At 47.2% G+C, this 21423-nt stretch overlaps 1 protein-coding gene across 7 annotated transcripts in view; it reads right to left on the bottom strand.

Moving 5' to 3' along the window:
- The window catches only part of LOC309704975 (uncharacterized protein), a 136599-nt gene that overhangs the window by 36507 nt on the left and 78669 nt on the right, over positions 1 to 21423 (bottom strand). For 5 of the 7 annotated variants that reach the window (XM_082530536.1, XM_082530541.1, XM_082530540.1 and 2 more), the window contains 4 exons: positions 20090 to 20137; positions 19698 to 19733; positions 15687 to 15734; positions 15295 to 15330 (listed from right to left, as the gene is read on the bottom strand). In XM_082530536.1, coding sequence (XP_082386662.1) covers positions 15295 to 15330; positions 15687 to 15734; positions 19698 to 19733; positions 20090 to 20137 — 168 coding nt within the window. The remainder of the gene's footprint in view (positions 1 to 15294; positions 15331 to 15686; positions 15735 to 19697; positions 19734 to 20089; positions 20138 to 21423) is intronic. The other 2 variants (XM_082530538.1, XM_082530537.1) reach the window with 2 other exon arrangements.

The raw sequence follows: 21423 nt of genomic DNA, 5'->3' as shown, positions 1-21423 counted from the left end.
AGGATAAGGGAAGGGAGAGGGAGAAAGTGTGACCACCTTCATCAAGAGCCAGACAAGAATTCTGTTCTCAGACATGTGAAGCTAGACACACCGGCAACCATAGTCAATTGTCTTCCTGGGGCCAGAGAAGGCGACATTGAGGGAAATTTAAAACTGCTGGCTAAAGGTAAACATAAATACAGTAAAATTATATATCACGTCGGCAGTAATAACACCTGGTTTTTAGGTTTCCTGGGTCGTTGACCCAGTGTTTTCTGTTTTGTCATGTTCACTTTATTTTGCCACTTCCATGTTTTTCACTTCCCATTTCCTGTTTCAGCCTGTGTACCTGTGTATCGTTAGTGCAATTATGTCCAGCTGTTCACTCACCGGTCTCTAAATATCATCCTCATCAGTCTGTGTATTTAAGTCCTCGGTTTTCCTCAGTTCACTGTCGTGTCATTGATGTTATGTTGTCGTTTCTGCCTGTTCTGGAGTTGAGGTTGTTTTCTCTGGCTTCTTTTTTCTGGGTGGATCTCCTCTGATTTTAGTATTTTATCTGTGGTGTAATCTATATTGGTGAATATCATGCGCCACTAGGCGGCAGTACTTACCCTTCTAGAGAGCAAGTGATGCTATGTAATGGATATAGAGTGAGCTGGAATAAAGATGGTGGGGTTCCACGTTATCGCCTAAACGAGGAGTTTTATTAAAAGAGCCCAACACAACATGGTGTCAGAAGTGCACTCGCTCTAGGCGGCGAAGAGAGACAGTGGAAAAAATAACCGTCAGCTTGGCGAACGGCTAGTGACGAAAATGACGGAGCAAGCTGCAGCTTTACCGGCGACTCCTGGCCCGGTTACGGCAGCTCCACCAGCGGCTACTTTCACCATCAAGCCACCGGAACCGTTCGACTTCGCAAAGACCCAAGAATGGGAGAAGTGGATCAGACGTTTCAAGCGTTTCAGAATGGCAAGTAATCTGAATGGTTCAACTGATGCTAACCAAGTGAACACATTAGTATACTGCATGGGAGACGAGGCTGACGACGTGCTAAGGGGACTCGACCTAACAGACGGGCAGCATCAGCAGTACGATGCGGTGAGAAACGCATTCGACCGACATTTTGTTCCCAGAAACAATGTGATTTACGAAAGTGTCACGGTCCTGGGTCTCCTGACCCAGCGTTTTTAGTTCTTTGTGGTTTTTTTATTATTGTACTTGTGTGTGTGTGTGATTTATTCTATGGCTTCTAGTTTTGATCCCTTGCCCTTCATGTCGCTCTGTGTCCCCTCTGTTCTGTGTAATTGTGTGTCTTTGCATGTTTGAGTTTGTTTTCTGTCACTCTGCATTGTGCATTATGTTCTCATGGTTGATCTTTTGTTACTCCCTCTAGTCTAGTTTCTTGTGTTCCAAGCTGAGTATTTCCCTCCGCGTATTTTGGTTCTTAGAGTCCTCTGCCTTATGGTTTATGTCTCTGTGTTTCTTAGTTGCTGTCTCCACTGTGTCAAGTTCGCATCTCTGTGTGATCCTTCCTGTTTAACTTTGAAGGTCCGTGTCTTATGTGAATGTGTCCTGCTTTGCTTGTCTCGTCACTCCTGATTTCTCCCAGCTGTTCCCTCCTTCTGTGTCTCATTCCCCTCGTTACTTCCCAGTGTATTTAAACCCTGTGTTTCTCTGAGTCAGTGTCGCGTCGTCCCTCATGCTGTGTGTGATTCTCCCCGTGTCTTCTGGTATGTGTTACAATTAGCTTCTCCCAGTTTAGTTTTCTATTGCATGTATTGCATGTAACACACCGTTACATGACAGAACGACGCGACCACGACTTGGACCCAGCAGCTCACAACCCCTCCGCCGAGCTCTGTGAGGACCTGATTTGAGAGTTAGAGTGGGGCCTCATCTTTCCTCAGCCCTCAGCCTCAACACTGGCTCTCCACAAGGCTGTGTACTGAGTCCCCTACTGTACACTCTGTACACACATGACTGTGTTAGTTCCCACCCAGACAACACAGTCATCAAGTTTGCAGATGATACCACTGTGGTGGGGCTCATCTCAGGGGGAGATGAGACTGCATACAGAGCTGAAGTTCAGAGGCTGTCAGATTGGTGTGCAGACAACAACCTGGACCTCAATACCACCAAAACAAAAGAACTGGTAGTTGACTTCAGAAGGAGGAAGTCCGAGCTGCAGCCTGTCAGCATCAACGGGGAGTGCGTGGAAAGGGTCTCCAGTTTCAAGTTTCTGGGTGTGCACATAGACACAGACCTCCAATGGAGCTCTAACACCTCTGCGGTCTTAAAGAAGGCCCAACAGCGTCTCCACTTTCTGAGAATCCTCAGAAAAATGGACCTGAAGAAGGAGCTGCTGACCGTCTTCTACCGCTGCTCCATTGAAAGTGTGCTGACATATTGCATCGGTGTGTGGTTCTCCAGCTGCACCACAGCACACAGAAAGGCACTCCAGAGGGTCATCAACATGGCCCAAAAAATCATTGGACATCCTCTTCCCTCCCTGAAGGACCTGTACAGCACTCGCTGTCTCAAGAGGGCACGCAGCATCCTACGGGACTGCACACACCCAGGACACCGGGTGTTTAAGCTGCTGCCGTCTGGCAGGAGGTTCAGGCTGCTGAGGTCCCGAACAAATAGACTCAAGGACAGCTTTTACAACAGGGCAATAGCCCTGATCAATGTAAATAGCTGACCTGACTGGATACCTCCCTGGACTTTTTAGGGGGAGGTAACAATGTTTAAAACAATAACAATAATATTTATATTTATAACAAGGTGCAATAATAATTAATGTGCAATAATAACAGTGTGCAATACACATACACTTATTCTTCTTTTTTATACTAAGTTAATATACTGTGTTGTGTTGTTTGTTACGTTGTGATGTGTCATATCGTGTCGTGTTGTGTTATATGTAGTGCCGACGTAGGACAGTTTTTCCAATTTCATTGTACTACTGTACTATGTATGACTGTGCAATGACAATAAAGAGTTATCTTATCTTATCTTATCTTATTTACACGGTGGAATACCACTGTCAGGAGTGGGTAGCGCTGCCAGAGGGAGAATACCGGGAGGCCGTAGCCATCTGTAACCCATATTTGAGTATGGCTTAACTAGAATATACCAGAATAAGAAAAGAATCATTAATCTCAGCAGCACACTTCATTTATAATGAATAAACCATAGGTGCAGCAGTTAAGGAGTTAACTGTTCTGGTTTAGACACGTGTTACTCTAGGCCAATGAGCTGCTGAAACGTGGTACAGGCTCTGCCTGCCGCCCCTGCCTAGGAGGACACAGATTTCTCTCTTCTCTCTCTTTCGCTCGCGAACCTTCCATGAGCAAGTTAGTGAGGAAACGAGACACGGCGATTTACTGAGACGAGGTATGGAAAAAGAGTAATATAGACGGAGAGCTAGCTCTCGCCGTTTACGAAAGATTGTTTTACTGTATGTATATTGCTAAGACGAGTAATTAGCTGGTTCTTTTTACAATGCTTAGTCGAGAAAGGTCAGGAGTTAGAGACGACGCCATTTCATCGGTCGTGCGCCATCTCGCGCTGCTCCGTCTTTCTAATTCTGAGATCGGTGAGCAAAGTGTTTTACTTGTTCATTATTTATCTGTGTTTCATGAATGCCTTGCAAGTAAAATGTTCCAGTGTTTAATGATAATTGTTTAGGAATGTTCTGTAGGAAACTTTGTTCAATTTACTGAAACCCAGTAGTTGAAGCGAATGTGTGAATTGTGATTTTATGAGGAACTTAATATGTCCCATGACACTGTCGTTGACAGGTCAGGTTTTTTTGTTGTTGTTTGGTTTTGTTTTTTTGTTTCTTTGGTTTGTATCTTCCTGGTGCATTCCAACGGATCCTGAAATTGATGGCGAGCCAACCCCGTTGAAGGACCAAATGACTTTGTCATCAGAGTGTGGTAGGCCAGATGCAACAAAACAGAAACACACCACGCCATTTTGTACTCGTAGTTCCCCTTCTTCACACACATCCCCCTGGACTCACGGGCGGGTGGTTTTAAGGACTCGTTTTACGGACTCTGTACATTCCATAAATGTGAACAAAAGGGAGTGTGAGCGGTTGGAAATAACCCTCCAGCTGATTAACTGTTGCTATTTGTTAACGAAGTCTGTGAAAATGCAAATAAGTGTTAACATTTATATGCTGATGATTGAAATTGTGGTTCATTGTTGGATGTGAACTGTACTTCTAGAAAGGGTGCACCCAGGTAAGATTTCTTTCTCATCGAGTGATTACTGTGATTTTGCCAAAAGGTATTATTAAGAGAGTACTGGTACCGAAAGGGAATAATTTCATTTGTAAATGTTTTGTATGTTTGTCATAATGTTCTGTTGTTTCTAATTGAAAAGAAAAATACAATTCCGGTTATTTTTCAAAACTCGCGGTTGTCTGAGTCTCATTCAGTTCGCCTCTCCTGTACGTAGCCGAACCTACTGGTCCAAATCTTTGAACTCTTGGGTGTCAAATTTGGGAGTATTCGAGACACGCACATCAGTGTTACACATCAGTCTACAGAGGATGGTGTCCGGACTCCCATGGTTATTTGGCGCGCTACACCCCCACATCCGGGACTTCCTCGTTTCCACCGTAGGCATCCGCCCGGAACTGCCTCTCCAGTGTGAAGAGTCGGAGGACGTTCAGCCCTGTCCGCTGGAGGATTCGCGGCCCGGCTCATCTCCTCCCCCTTCCCGGAGAAAACGGCGTTCACGCCGCCGACACCCACCGCCACAGCCAGACCCCGAAACTTCTGAGTTGCCAGCTGTGGTGAGTGGAAGGGACAAACAGGAGTTTCCTGACTCTGGGACGGTTTATTCTGGGGCTGTGTTTTTTCGCTTAGCTGCCCAGCCAGAAGCGCTAGCTCCATCTCCTGTGTCCCCGCTAGCACAGTCGTTAACTCCACCACTTCAGTCTCCCTCAGTTCAGTCTGCTACTCAGCTACCTCCTCAAGTAAGTAAGTATTTATTTATTGTCATTGTCCGGAACAATGAAATTGCGTTTGGGGCTTCCATACAACCCGTAAATAAAAAAAGAAGAAAAAATAATAAATACCCCTTAAAACCCAAGTGTACATATTTAACCCAGTGTGACTTCAATGCAATAAGACAATCCTTAGCAATAACATGAGAACATGACAAGTAATGTTCGTAGAAATTCAGACAAAGACCTGAGAAACATGACAAAGTACAACAATGCAACCCATTCAATATTATTGTACTGTGAGATATGATATCAGATATGATAGTTATCTATTTAAGAAAGAGGGTGGGGGGCAGGAGGGGGAAGAGAATAAAGATATGATGCACCAATGCAGACCAGTTCATTGCTATTAAGAAGTTGGATATGGTTATTGTCCGTGAGAGGGGGGCAGAGAGTTCAGGAGCCTCACAGCCTGTGGATACAGGCTGTTGGCCAGTCTGGATGTTCTGGCCTGTATAGACCTGTACCTTCTCCCTGAGGGCAGCAGATGGAAAAGGTGGCGCGCAGGGTGATGTTGGTCCCGCAGGATACTGTGCACCCTCCTCAGACAGCGAGTGGGGAAGATATTACTGATCTCTGGCAGACTTGTTCCAATAATTCTGCCAGCTTCTTTCACCACCCGCTGGAGTGCTTGCTGATCGGCCTTGGTGCAGCTGGGGAACCACACTAGAAATCCATACGTCAGAACGCTGCTGATGGCACAGTTGTAAAAGTTCAACATCAGAGATCTGGGAATGTGTGCGCTCCGCAGTCTCCTCAGGTAGTAGAGGCGCTGTTGGGCCTTCCGTGCAACTGAGGTGATATGGTTGCCCCAGGACAGGTCCTCGGTCACAGTTACCCCCAAGAATTTAAAACTGCTCACCCTCTCCACCGCCTCACTGCCAATGAAGAGAGGCAGATGGTTGTTATGACCCTTCTTCCGGAAATCTACAATGATCTCCTTGGTCTTTTTGGTGTTGAAGACCAAGTTATTGTCGTGGCACCATGACTGTAGTTGTTGCACCTCTGTCCTATAGTTTGTCTCATCGTTGTTGGATATAAGTCCGAGCACTGTAGCGTCATCGGCAAACTTAACAATGAGATTGGACGCGCAGGAGGAAATACAGTCATGGGTGAAGAGAGTGTATAGCAGAGGGCTCAGAACACACCCCTGAGGGGCACCGGTGTTGACCACAAGGGTGGAAGAGGTGTTCTTACCCACTCTGACACTCTGTCTACGGTTAGTGAGGAAGTCCACAATCCAGTTGCACAGAGAGGAGTTAAGTCCCAGTTGGTGGAGTTTGGGACGGAGTTTGTATGGCCGGATGGTATTAAAAGCCGAGCTGTAGTCTACAAAGAGGAGCCGTGCATAGGTGTTCCTGTGTTCCAAGTGCTTCAGTAATGTGTGCAGCACTGTGGCGATCGCATCCTCGGTTGACCGGTTCTCCCTGTATGCAAACTGGTGCGAGTCCAGGGATGGTGGAAAAGCAGCTCTGATGTGTTTAATGACCAGTCTCTCCAGGCATTTGGCGGGAATGGGGGTGAGTGCCACAGGTCTGAAATCGTTCAGACATGTGACATTTGACTGTTTTGGGATGGGAACGATGGTTGCTGCTTTGAAACAGGATGGTACCAGTGAACAGGACAACGAGGTGTTATATATAGAGGTGAAGACGTCCGCCAGGTCCGCAGCACAGTCTTTTAGCACCCGGCCCAGCACTCCATCTGGCCCGGCCGCCTTCCTGGTGTTAATGCTCCGGAACACACGCCTCAGCTCATGAGTGCTCAGGACTGGAGCAGGATCGGTTGAGGGGAGAGGGGACAGGACAGGGTCGGTGTTCTCCCTATCAAAACGGGCATAAAAGAGATTTAGATCCTCAGCCAGAGTAGAACTGTCGGCTGAGGGTGATGGTGTTCTCCTTTTGTAGTCCGTGATAGCCCTGATGCCCTCCCAGACCTGCCTTGGGTTTGTGTTGTTCTCAAACCTGGCCTCGATACGCCTCCTGTGCTGCTGCTTGGCAGTCTTGATGCCTCTTCTCAGGTTGGCCCTGGCAGCACTGTATGCCTCCTGGTCCCCGGATTTGAAAGCGTTGTTCCTCGTTCGAATAAGTTGTTGAACTCCGTGTGTCATCCAGGGTGGATTATTAGGGAACACACGGAATCGTTTCCAAGTTGTTACATTGTCCACACAGAAACAGATGTAGTCCAAGACAGTGGAGGTGTAACTGTCCAATGCGACACGATTGTCAGTGTCCTGCACCTTGAATACATCCCAGTCTGTGCAGTGGAAACAGTCCTGAAGCATCGGAATAGCATCCTGCGGCCATGTTCTCACGGTTTTGGTTGTAATCCCAGTGCTCTTGATCTTTTGTGTGTATATTGGGTGTAGCAGAAGGGAGAGATGGTCTGACAGACCCAGGTGGGGATAAGCCTGGGCTCTGTATGCATTCGCCATGTTGGTGTACACCTGGTCCAACGTTCTATCTCCTCTGGTAGCACACTTCACATTACGGTGGAAATTGTGAAGTACAGATTTCAGGTCCGCGTGGTTAAAATCCCCAGCCGCTATAAAGACACTGTCCGGGTGTGCTACCAGGCTGTTATTGATGCTGCTGCTCAATTGTGCTAACGCTAGCTTAGCATTAGCATCTGGTGGAATGTAAACAGCGCAGATGTAAACGGCAGAAAATTCCCGAGGGAGATAGAATGGACGGCACTTTAACACCAACAGTTCTACCTCTGTACTGCACAGTCTTTCCGTAACCGTGACGTTCGTGCACCAAAAGTTGTTAATATAGATGCACAGCCCCCCGCCAGTCTTCCTACCCGAGTCCGCAGACCTGTCGGCTTGATAGGCGGTGCGGCCTGCTAGATCAATAGCCGCATCGGGAATGGCGCTGTCCAGCCAGGTTTCAGTGAAAATCATGCATGAACAGTTATTAAAAGTCCGTCGAGTGGCGATCTGCAGTCGTATTTCATCCAGTTTGTAACGGATTGAACGGGCGTTGGAGAGGAATATGATCGGGAGTGGTGGTTTAAACGGACTAGTCTTTAGCCGTGCCCACAGGCCTCCCCGCCTGCCTCTCTTCTGCCTCCGCTCGCAACGTCTCCTCCTGCGGCTTGCTGTTGCGGGTAGCCCCGGGGGTTGCTTAACGATCTCCGGGGGGATGAGATACTCGGATGTTAGTTGAAGATCTCCACGGCTTAGTTGTAGTAGATCATCTCTGTTGTATTGAAGTAACCCCAGACTGTGTGAAATAATACACAGTACCACCAAAAGTGCAAAAGTGTAGGAGCTACGGGCCGCTGCGTCTGTGCGCGCCGCCATCTTGATGAAGACAGTCGACCTTAGCTCAGTTGTCTACTCAACCACCAACTCCACTCTCACCACAACCGTCACTGCAGTCTCTAGTGCATTCCCCTGCAGCTCAGTTTTCCCCAGCGCAGTCTCCAGTGTCCCCAGCGCAGCCTCCCTTAGCACAGTCATCCACTCAATCACCAGCTCCACTTTCCCCCCAACTATCACTTCTACCTCTAGCTCAGTCTCCTGTGCACTCACCTCTGGTTCATTCCCCCGTGAAGTCATCAACTCCACTCCCACCACCTCCGTTACAACAGACACCAGTTCAGTCCCCTGTGCCAGTGCAGACGCCCTCAGTTCAGTCTCCCGTGCAGTTATCTACTTCACCACCATCAGTAGCTCAGCTCCCACTCTCACCCGCGTGTCCAGTAGCTCAACTCCCACTCTCACCCGCATCTCCAGTAGCTCAGCTCCCCGCGTCTCCGGTAGCTCAGCTCGCACCTGAACCATTGGCCCAGTCCCCGATAGCAGTACGGTCCTCTGGTCAGCTTAACATTCAGCCAGGGGTCCCAAATCTCTCTGGCTCTGCATCAGCTCCTGCTGGGAGCTCGGATGAGCTCATCCAGGACTCCGCAGCTCCCGCGCCGCCATCTACCTCGTCCGCTGGAGGGTCCGAGGGGCCCGTTCAGCCACCCGTCTCCGCTGGAGGGTCCGAGGGGCCCGTTCAGCCTCCTGTCTCCACTGGAGGGTCCGAGGGGCCCGTCCAGCCTCATGCCACGTCAGCTGGAGGGCCCGAGGGGCCCGTCCAGCCCCACGCCACGTCAGCTGGAGGGCCAGAGGAGCCCGTCCAGCCGCCACCTGCGGCCGCCTCGCCGTCGCCTGGTCCAGCCTCGGCTTCTGCTTCGCCTGGTCCAGCTTCAGCCTGTGCGTCGCCTGGTCCAGCCTCGGCTTCTGCTCCGCCTGGTCCAGCTTCAGCCTGTGCGTCGCCTGGTCCGGCCTCAGGCTCAGCTCCTGCTTCGCCGTCGCCTGGTCCAGCTTCGGCTTCTGCTTCTGCTCCGCCTGGTCCAGCTCCAGCCTCTGCAGCTCCGCCTGGTCCAGCCTCAGCCTCTGCAGCTCCGCCTGGTCTGGCCTCAGCCTCTGCAGCTCCGCCTGGTCCGGCCTCAGCTCCTGCAGCTCCGCCTGGTCCGGCCACAGCTCCTGCAGTTCCGCCTGGTCCAGCCTCTGCAGCTCCACCTGGTCCAGCCTCTGCAGCCCCGCCTGGTCCGGCCACTTCCGGGTCGTCATCCTCGTCTGGTCCGGCCGCCGCCGGGTCTTCGTCTTCGCCTGGTCTGGCCCCGTTATCGCCTGGTCCGGCCCCGTCATCGCCTGGTCCGGCCCCGTCATCGCCTGGTCCGGCCCCGTCATCGCCTGGTCCGGCTCCGTCATCGCCTTTGCCTGGTCCGGCTCCGTCGCCTGTGGCCGCCACGCCGCCGCCTGGTCCGGCTCCGTCGCCTGTGGCTGCCACGCCGCCGGCTGGTCCTGTCTCGTCTGGTCCGTCTGGTCCTGCCTCGTCTGGTCCTGCCTCGTCTAGTCCCGCCTCGACTGGTCCTGTGCCCACCGGGCCTCGGCCAGTACGCCTGACACTGGGGAGCTGCCGCTGCCTTTCACGCGGCCGGCCTCCTGAACTGCTCCATCGTCTCCTTCGTCGCCGCCGTTGCCTTGCGCACGGCCGGCTCCCTGAACTGTTTCCACGTCGCCGCCGTTGCCTTGCGCGCGGCCGGCCCCCTGAACTGTTTCCACGTCTCCGCCGTTGCCGTCCGCATGGTCGGCCCCCTGATCTGCACTGTGTTTGGGTTGTGTTCTTGGGCTCCGGTGTTTGCTGTGCTCTTCTTTTGTTTTCTGTTCCGGGCCCTCCGTCCTGGGCCCCCGCCGCCCGCCCTGGGTTTTTTTCTGTTTGGCTTTGTTTTTCTGTGTTTGGGCTGTCTGGAGCCAGCCCTTGCGGGGGGGGGGGGGACCGACATTTTGTTCCCAGAAACAATGTGATTTACGAAAGTGTCACGGTCCTGGGTCTCCTGACCCAGCGTTTTTAGTTCTTTGTGGTTTTTGTATTATTGTACTTGTGTGTGTGTGTGATTTATTCTATGGCTTCTAGTTTTGATCCCTTGCCCTTCATGTCTCTCTGTGTCCCCTCTGTTCTGTGTAATTGTGTGTCTTTGCATGTTTGAGTTTCTTGTTTTCTGTCACTCTGCATTGTGCATTATGTTCTCATGGTTGGTCTTTTGTTACTCCCTCTAGTCTAGTCTCTTGTATTCCAAGCTGAGTATTTCCCTCCGCGTATTTTGGTTCTTAGACCTCTGCCTTATGGTTTATGTCTCTGTGTTTCTTAGTTGCTGTCTCCACTGTGTCAAGTTCGCGTCTCTGTGTGATCCTTCCTGTTTTACTTTGAAGGTCTGTGTCTTATGTGAATGTGTCCTGCTTTGCTTGTCTCGTCACTCCTGATTTCTCCCAGCTGTGCCCTCCTTCTGTGTCTCATTCCCCTCGTTACTTCCCAGTGTATTTAAACCCTGTGTTTCTCTGAGTCAGTGTCGCGTCGTCCCTCATGCTGTGTGTGATTCTCCCCGTGTCTTCTGGTATGTGTTACAATTAGCTTCTCCCAGTTTAGTTTTCTATTGCTTTTGTATCACCGTTATCTTTTGTCACCTTTTTGTCAGCATTAAAGCTGCATTTTGAGTTCAGTCCTTTTTTCCCGTGAGTTTGCGTTTGGGTCCTATTTTCCTGCCTGCCACACACCGTTACATGACAGAAAGAGCTAAGTTTAATAAGTGAGTACAACAGCCAGCAGAAACAGTTGGCTCCTTCATAACAGCTCTATATGCTCTCGCTGAAAACTGTGAATATGGTGAACTCCACGATGAACTTTTGAGGGATAGGCTCGTTGTGGGTCTTAAAGATTCATCGCTGTCGGAGAGAATGCAGCTCAACAAAGATTTGACGCTAACGAAAGCTATCACAATGGCGAGACAATCTGAGGAAATAAAACGACAGCAAACTGACCTCAGAGGCGAAGGCAGCACAGGCAAAACAGCCATGGATGCCATGCATGACAGAAAATCACAGCCAAATAAATTCAGAAGCAGAGAGCACAAGCAGTTTAGGCCACGAAAACCACAAATAACAAAACAAGAGAATAAAACGTGTTTTAAATGTGGAAAAACACAGATGCACCCAGCAGCACAGTGCCCAGCTAAAAATGCAGAATGCCACAACTGCGGGAAACGTGGACACTACGGGAGAGTTTGTAGGTCTACAGCTGTGCATGAGGTGGCAGACTGTGCAGATGGACTCTTCCTAGGTGAACTGGATTCAGGAGAAGACCCGTGGCTTGCTAACATCTGCGTGAGAGGCAAAAGCATGACCTTCAAATTAGACTCGGGAGCTGATGTCACAGCTATCTCAGAAGAGACATTCAAAGACATTAAGCAGCCAAACGAGCATCTGCAAAAAGCTGAAAAGCCACTGTATGGACCAGGAGGTGCAGCACTGACCGTGCTCGGGTCCACAAAGGAGGATATTTCCTACAGTGACAGGAGCACTGCAGAGACGATCTACGTAGTCAGAAACCTGCGTGTAGCTCTCTTAAGCAGGACAGCTTCTGTGAGACTGAAATTAATTGCCCGAATGGACAATGTTGACCTTGAGACAGTGAAGAAAGCGTACCCGAAGCTATGGGATGGGCTCGGGCTCGTTCAAAAACCGTACACGATTAAGCTGAAGCCCGACGCTAAACTTTATTCACTGAAAGTGCCCAGGCGTGTTCCGCTCCCACTACTGGGCAAAGTCAAAGCAGAGCTACAGAGGATGGAACAGTTGGGGGTGATCAGTCGTGTGGAGGAGCCCACAGACTGGTGTTGCGGCATGGTCGTAGCCCCTAAAAAGGACAAAGAGACAGTCCGCATCTGCGTGGACATGACACCTTTAAATGGGTCGGTGTGCCGTGACAGATATATCCTTCCCTCTGTCGACCAAACACTAGGCATGCTCACAGGGGCGCAGTATTTCTCCAAGCTCGATGCTAACATGGGCTTTTGGCAAATACCGCTATCCAAAGAATCTGCTCTCCTCACCACGTTTATTACGCCATTTGGGAGGTACCATTTCAACCGTTTGCCATTTGGTATTTCCAGTGCACCAGAGCATTTCCAAAACATGATGGTGACAGAAGTGACAGCTGGCCTCGCGGGAGTCGTATGCCACATGGACGACATCCTGGTCTGGGGATCTACGAGAGAGGAGCACGACATGAGACTCCACGCTGTCCTCGACCGTGCAGAGAAGGCAGGCGTCACCCTGAACATGTCAAAATGTGAGTTTGGCAGAAGAGCAGTGAAATTCTTAGGATTCATTGTGTCATCTGAAGGCATGAGCCCTGGCCCTGACAAAACTAGCGCGGTGCAGAAGATGAAAGAGCCAAGCACCGTGAGTGAGCTTAGGAGCTTCTTAGGAATGGTGAACCAGCTGGGGAAATTCATCCCAAACCTTTCTGAGAAAGACAAACCACTGAGAGACTTGCTTTCAACTAAAAACATGTGGTACTGGGGGCATGAGCAACAAAACACCTTTAATAGTTTAAAACAAGAACTGTCATCTGCACCAGTGCTACAGCTCTACAACCCAAACAAACCCCAGAAGATCTCAGCAGATGCTTCTTCATACGGGTTGGGGGCAGTCTTACTACAGAAAAACAATGATGTGTGGTCACCTGTCGCGTATGCCTCGCGATCATTGACAGCCACAGAGCAGCGCTACGCTCAGCTGGAAAAAGAAGCGCTAGTGCTCACCTGGGCCTGTGAAAGATTCAGTGACTTTATTTTAGGGCTACACTTTGAGCTTGAGACCGACCATAAGCCACTAGTGAGCCTACTCAGAGGACAAGCCCTGGATTTGCTTCCACCACGGATACAGAGATTCCGAATGGGCCTAATGAGGTATTCTTACACTATAAGGCACATTCCAGGCAAAAGCCTCACCACAGCTGACACGCTGTCACGGTTGCCGTTGGCAGGCAACGTGATTCCCAGAGACAATGACCTTATGGAGGACACTGATATCTACGTTGACACAGTGCTGGAGGGCCTTCCTACTAGCAGCAAATACCTTTCAGATCTCCGTGAGCAGCTGCAGTCTGACAGCGTCTGTTCGCAAGTCATGAAGTACTGTGCAGAGGGCTGGCCAGACAGGAACCAGCTGCAGGGAGTGGTAAAGCACTACTGGTCTGAAAGAGCAGTTTTCAGTGTACACAGTGGACTACTACTGAGAGGTACAAGGTTGGTCATACCTGCAAACATGCGAAACGCAGTTCTGGACAAAATACACGAGGGACACCAAGGAGTAGTCAAGTGTAGAGAACGTGCGCGACAAGCAGTGTGGTGGCCAGGCCTGAGTAACCTGATCGGTGAACTCGTCGTTAAGTGCAGGCTGTGCATTCAGGAGAGAGTTATTGTGAGGGAACCTCTTATGCCCACACGTTTACCTGAGAGGCCATGGCAGAACTTGGGAGCTGATCTGTTCACACTAAAAGACAAAAACTATCTGTTAGTAGTGGATTACTTCTCGAGATATGTCGAGATTGCTCAACTCAGCCCAACTCGCTCAGCCAATGTGATTGTGCATTTAAAGTCAATATTTGCACGCCATGGCATACCTGAAGTATTGATCACTGATAATGGGCCACAATTTGCATGTCAAGAAATGAGAGACTTTGCAAAGGACTACTGCTTTGAGCATGTTACCAGTAGTCCCAGGTACCCGCAGAGCAACGGCGAAGCGGAGAGAGGCGTCCAGACCGTCAAGAATCTCCTCAAAAAAGCTAGCAATCCATACAAGGCGTTGCTGGCATACAGAACAACAGCACTGGCAAATGGCTACAGCCCGGCTCAACTTCTCATGGGGCGTAGGCTTCGTACTACCTTGCCGATGCTTCCTGAAACCTTACAGCCCTGTCTGCCTGATTTTCAACAGGTTAGTTGTTCAGAGAGAGAGAAACGGCTGAGACAAACCGAAAGTTTTAACAAGAGACATAGAACAAGAGAACTGGATAAACTGTTGCCAGGACAACCAGTCTGGATCACGGATACCAGAGCACAGGGCACAGTGACAGCAGTCCACCCGACTCCACGATCGTACATCATCAGTGGGCCACAAGGGACTGGTAGAAGGAACCGCAGTCATCTTGTGCCGATGCCGGAAACTGAGGCTCAAACCGAAAGAACACAGATCCAAGCTACTCCTATAGAGACAGTTTCTGAGCCAAGCGCACCCCATACATACACCAGGTGTGGTTAGAACCCGGTCTGGTAGGGAGGTGGTTAAACCGAAAAGACTTGATCTGTGAAACTGATTGGTTGAAAAAGAGAAAGTGTGTTTCAAATGCTAAGTTGGGGGTTTTAAGTGTAGCATGTTGAAAGGAAACAAAGGTGTTGTTCTGTTACATGTGGAAAAGAATGAAAAGTGTTTATTCCGTTACAGGTGGAAAAGAAAAAAAGTGTTGTGAAAGTACTGAGGTTATGTTTCCTGAAATGTTGGGGTATGTCTGTATTGGAAAAAAACTATTATGCAGTTATGTTTGTTTGAAGAACAAAAGAATGTACCAGTCTGACTTCAGTAAGGGGGATGTGGTGTAATCTATATTGGTGAATATCATGCGCCACTAGGCGGCAGCACTTACCCTTCTAGACAGGAAGTGATGCTATGTAATGGATATAGAGTGAGCTGGAATAAAGATGGTGGGGTTCCACGTTATCGCCTAAACGAGGAGTTTTATTAAAAGAGCCCAACACAACAGTATCTGAGCCAGGGGTTTTGATTGTTACTGCAGTGTCTGATCCTTGATGTCTAGTGCTGTGACTGAGCTCCTGTTTGTCTCTGGTTCCCTGACCAACAATGTCCCTGTTACTAAAGTATCTGAGCCTTTAGGTTTGTGCTGGTCACTGTGTCATATGTACATTACTGCAGAGTTAATGAGAGTAACACTTACATCGTCCCTTGAAGTTTCTTTTCCAGTTCTCTGTTACTGTTTAAAAAGATCACTAAAGGTTAGTTGAGTAAACTTGTCAGACCACAGACTCAATAATATTCATGATTGTGTTAAGTATGATCTTTGGTACTGCTGATTTCCACATTGCCTTTCAGATCACTAACAGTTTATTTTAGAAACACATCACTTATTTATGGATGATTCAATAAGGGTTTGAGCCTCTGATGCTATAGGAGGGAAACAGCCTGGAGTAATACTAGAACTATGGCACATCTGACATGCTGTGAAAACAGAAATTAACTGTGTCTGCCTCTGCATGAATTACATAATGTGATTAAACATTTGAGTCTTCTTAAGACATGAAGAAATGACCGTAACAGCATGTACAGTACCTGTTCCTCAGTGAGTTCAGTTCATCCTCGCTTTTTCTCAGAGTTGAACTGTGGAGAAAAACATCTAGCATTAGATGTCTGTGTAGGTTCTCAGTCATCCAGGTCAAGGTATCAGATGAAACACCTTCTTCCAAGATGCTTAGACTACCATGAGGTCATGGTAGTCTAAGCATCTTGGAAGAAGGTGTTTCATCTGATAAGCTTCTTCAGCTCTAAAACCAGGTGGTGTGGCGGGACGCTCCATTAGAGATCAACTTCACACAATCACTGAATTAACCCCCGAAATATGAACTAGGTTAAAACTCACCTCAGATATATAAAGGACAGAATCACTTGTAAATGATAGGTTGGCCTTTCTGTCAAACTGCTCTGTTGTTCCCATAAATGGGTTAAGTTAAAGGGTTGTCTCTTTTGGTTTTACAACAGTATTTCTGAGGTTTCAGATGGTCGCCCACCTCTCAATTTTTGTAACCTGGTGGGTTGAGCCACAGCCATTGAAGCTGGATTGAAGACACATAATGGAAAAAGAAAGGATATTGTAGCACCTTAATCACTACTGACACTTACTGACACTGTCACTTTATCAATGCTCTTCATCATTCCCTTTTACTGCTAAAGTATTTATACCTATATGTATACCTACATTTCTATATCCATACTCCATACTCAGGTAGTTGCACTCTATTTGTTTTAGTACTTCTGATTAGTGTGCCCCAGGGCAGCTGTGGCTACAATGTAGCTTGCCATCGCCAGTGTGTGAATGTGTGTGTGAATGGGTGAATGACTGAATGTAGTGTGAAGCGCTTTGGGGTCCTTAGGGACTAGAAAAGCACTATACAAATGCAGGCGATTTAGTACTTGATACTTTTTTTGGGGTGGGGGGTGTTGTTTTGTTTAAAAAAAACTATTTATTTATTTACTTTTTAAAATTCTCTTTCTTCATTATTCTGTTTCCTTTCGCTCTTGGACCATGTGTCTGTAATTTCATTACACCTCATGTAAAACATGTGATGTGAATGAACAATGAAGCTCCTTGAAATCTTGAGTGTAGAATCGTGTTGGATTTTATCACCCTTGCAATGGTATGCCAGTGCACAAGCTCAGAGGTATACAGATATACAGAAGGTGATGTTGAAACAGGAAAAAAAAGTAAAATTCTTAGGAGGCACTAAGTCCTTCCCATCTCACCTATGGTGGGTTGTTTAAAATGAGTGCTAAACAAACCTATGCACCAAGATAGAGGCAGGACGTTTGGTGTAAGTTACTCAGGTCAAACCTCTGTGGCAGCCATCTTGTCATCAAGCCCGCCTCCTTTTTTAGGATGCAAGCTGACAAGAGTAGGAGTTTGGTTGGTCAACCATTTGCAGAAATTATAAAGTAATTAGAGAATTATAAAAATGACCTTTAAATTGTGTATGTGTATATACAGTACAACATGTCTGCTTCGATTTTACAAGTAATTGATGATGTTGGGATTATTTATGAAAACTAATTGCCTTTGTTGTTGTTGTTTTTTCCTCTCTGGAAGGACTATCTCATAGGCCAGTTTGAATTGACAAGGTATGGTATGAGAGTATATAAAGCTGGACTGCTGGATGTCAAAAAGAGATATATAAGTTGACATTTTGGACGCTGCTGTGTGTATAAAATGTTAGTAAATAAACTATGTTTGTTCTCTGTTCAGTCAAGTCAGAATAATGTCTCCTGTTCTCCACACCACACCTCTCTGTGTAAATAAATCTTATATAATGCATCTAACTCTGACATTTTCTTTATGGGCACCCTAGAATGTTAAATAACAATTTTGGTGGTAGAGACATCCATACAAAGATAGATAGCCAAGTAATGAAATCAACATCTATTCTAAAGTGTCTTTAATGTTTCACTAGCTTTGCTTAGCTTGTAGCCAACTTGCTAGCAGCATGCCATGCTCACCTGTCCCTCCTGCACTTTCCTCCTTATTCTGTCAGATGTTTATTTAGTCCTCGGCCTCCTTTAACAGTAATTTTACTTGTAATAAATGCATCCTATTTGCAGCTCTGGAGGCCAGAATTACCGAATTGGAGACTCGGATAGGCAGCCTTGATACACCCGTAGCTAGACAGGCCCCTGTACTCGGTGCAGCCAAAGGTAGCGTAGTCCCCGCTAGCAGTCCCCTGGCAAATGCCAAGCAGCTGAGGAAAGAGGGCAGCTAGGTGATGGTGAGGAGGAAGCATAGTCTTAAACAGAAGCCCCAAGTGCATCACCAACCTGTTTATGTGCCTAACAATTTTTCCGCACTTGGCGACATACCCGCCGGGGGTCAAACTCCGGTAATTGGCAATTCAAGTCAAGTCAAGTCAAATCAAGAAAGCCTTTATTTGTCACATGCAAGTTGCCCTGCAGGAAAATGGCCACACACAGCCATCCTGCCCTGCAGCTATTCAATCCAGCGCTGGGACCCGCCATTCGACTCGGCCTTGGAGATAAGCATACAAGGGTGTTTGGAACGAAGAGTCTAAACACAGTTTTTTTTTATCTGGGGAGAAATTGTTTGTTATCTTCAGCTCCAGCCTTAAGACTGCAGTTGGCACCAATATTGTGGCCTCATGAAACAATGGTAGTGTTCTTGCTTTAGTAACCACGGCATGTCAATTTTACACTCCATCTAACGTCCAACACTAGTTCCTCACCATTCCCGTTGAATAGCTGTGAGCCTCTCCACACTGTTTTCCAGCTACACCAAGATGTCGTGCTGTGTCTAATGAGCCCAATCTGAGAAGCCACAGCTTGTTCTATCAATCAAATCAACATTGCGGGCAGCCTTGTGGGGATTTGAGCAGCTGTTTCAGCTTTCTTTATTCTTCGCTAAGCCAGGGCCAAGCCAGCGCCGATTAGCAAGAACCTTGTTATCATGGTTCCAAAAAGGTAGATGTCTTCAATGTCCTCGATCGACAGTCCCACCAAGCACACCACGCTCCAGTCCTTCCACCCGTCCATTGTGTATCCGGCCCTCCAGGACACATGGGCTCTCGCAAACCCAGGTTTCTCGTTGAGGAGAGGGTAAATGGCCTGTATTTGTATATCACTTTACACATTTAGTCATCCACCCATTCACACACACATTCACACACTGGTGATGGCAAGCTACAGGTGTAGGATAGGGTGTCATTTGTATTCAGTGACCAGTTGACCAAATCCATAATTCCTCTTTTTGGTTTTAGAGTACAGACTGTGAGACTCCTCCAGGGTAGAGGGAGAAAAGTAGACAAGACTAGACAGAGACATGAGGAAGCCAAGCAGGAAGGATAAGGGAAGGGAGAGGGAGAAAGTGTGACCACCTTCATCAAGAGCCAGACAAGAATTCTGTTCTCAGACATGTGAAGCTAGACACACCGGCAACCATAGTCAATTGTCTTCCTGGGGCCAGAGAAGGCGACATTGAGGGAAATTTAAAACTGCTGGCTAAAGGTAAACATAAATACAGTAAAATTATATATCACGTCGGCAGTAATAACACCTGGTTTTTAGGTTTCCTGGGTCGTTGACCCAGTGTTTTCTGTTTTGTCATGTTCACTTTATTTTGCCACTTCCATGTTTTTCACTTCCCGTTTCCTGTTTCAGCCTGTGTACCTGTATATCGTTAGTGCAATTATGTCCAGCTGTTCACTCACCGGTCTCTCAATATCATCCTCATCAGTCTGTGTATTTAAGTCCTCGGTTTTCCTCAGTTCACTGTCGTGTCATTGATGTTATGTTGTCGTTTCTGCCTGTTCTGGAGTTGAGGTTGTTTTCTCTGGCTTCTTTTTTCTGGGTGGATCTCCTCTGATTTTAGTATTGTATCTGAGCCAGGGGTTTTGATTTTTACTGCAGTGTCTGATCCTTGATGTCTAGTGCTGTGACTGAGCTCCTGTTTGTCTCTGGTTCCCTGACCAACAATGTCCCTGTTACTAAAGTATCTGAGCCTTTAGGTTTGTGCTGGTCACTGTGTCATATGTACATTACTGCAGAGTTAATGAGAGTAACACTTACATCGTCCCTTGAAGTTTCTTTTCCAGTTCTCTGTTACTGTTTAAAAAGATCACTAAAGGTTAGTTGAGTAAACTTGTCAGACCACAGACTCAATAATATTCATGATTGTGTTAAGTATGATCTTTGGTACGGCTGATTTCCACATTGCCTTTCAGATCACTAACAGTTTATTTTAGAAACACATCACTTATTTATGGATGATTCAATAAGGGTTTGAGCCTCTGATGCTATAGGAGGGAAACAGCCTGGAGTAATACTAGAACTATGGCACATCTGACATGCTGTGAAAACAGAAATTAACTGTGTCTGCCTCTGCATGAATTACATAATGTGATTAAACATTTGAGTCTTCTTAAGACATGAAGAAATGACCGTAACAGCATGTACAGTACCTGTTCCTCAGTGAGTTCAGTTCATCCTCGCTTTTTCTCAGAGTTGAACTGTGGAGAAAAACATCTAGCATTAGATGTCTGTGTAGGTTCTCAGTCATCCAGGTCAAGGTATCAGATGAAACACCTTCTTCCAAGATGCTTAGACTACCATGAGGTCATGGTAGTCTAAGCATCTTGGAAGAAGGTGTTTCATCTGATAAGCTTCTTCAGCTCTAAAACCAGGTGGTGTGGCGGGACGCTCCATTAGAGATCAACTTCACACAATCACTGAATTAACCCCCGAAATATGAACTAGGTTAAAACTCACCTCAGATATATAAAGGACAGAATCACTTGTAAATGATAGGTTGGCCTTTCTGTCAAACTGCTCTGTTGTTCCCATAAATGGGTTAAGTTAAAGGGTTGTCTCTTTTGGTTTTACAACAGTATTTCTGAGGTTTCAGATGGTCGCCCACCTCTCAATTTTTGTAACCTGGTGGGTTGAGCCACAGCCATTGAAGCTGGATTGAAGACACATAATGGAAAAAGAAAGGATATTGTAGCACCTTAATCACTACTGACACTTACTGACACTGTCACTTTATCAATGCTCTTCATCATTCCCTTTTACTGCTAAAGTATTTATACCTATATGTATACCTACATTTCTATATCCATACTCCATACTCAGGTAGTTGCACTCTATTTGTTTTAGTACTTCTGATTAGTGTGCCCCAGGGCAGCTGTGGCTACAATGTAGCTTGCCATCGCCAGTGTGTGAATGTGTGTGTGAATGGGTGAATGACTGAATGTAGTGTGAAGCGCTTTGGGGTCCTTAGGGACTAGAAAAGCACTATACAAATGCAGGCGATTTAGTACTTGATACTTTTTTTGGGGTGGGGGGTGTTGTTTTGTTTAAAAAAAACTATTTATTTATTTACTTTTTAAAATTCTCTTTCTTCATTATTCTGTTTCCTTTCGCTCTTGGACCATGTGTCTGTAATTTCATTACACCTCATGTAAAACATGTGATGTGAATGAACAATGAAGCTCCTTGAAATCTTGAGTGTAGAATCGTGTTGGATTTTATCACCCTTGCAATGGTATGCCAGTGCACAAGCTCAGAGGTATACAGATATACAGAAGGTGATGTTGAAACAGGAAAAAAAAGTAAAATTCTTAGGAGGCACTAAGTCCTTCCCATCTCACCTATGGTGGGTTGTTTAAAATGAGTGCTAAACAAACCTATGCACCAAGATAGAGGCAGGACGTTTGGTGTAAGTTACTCAGGTCAAACCTCTGTGGCAGCCATCTTGTCATCAAGCCCGCCTCCTTTTTTAGGATGCAAGCTGACA

Source organism: Aulonocara stuartgranti, assembly GCF_965226115.1.
Source record: "Aulonocara stuartgranti genome assembly, chromosome: 4".
Taxonomy (NCBI): domain Eukaryota; kingdom Metazoa; phylum Chordata; class Actinopteri; order Cichliformes; family Cichlidae; genus Aulonocara; species Aulonocara stuartgranti.
The sequence above is the reverse complement of the archived record's forward strand: the minus strand, read 5'-3'. Positions and strand labels throughout refer to the sequence as shown.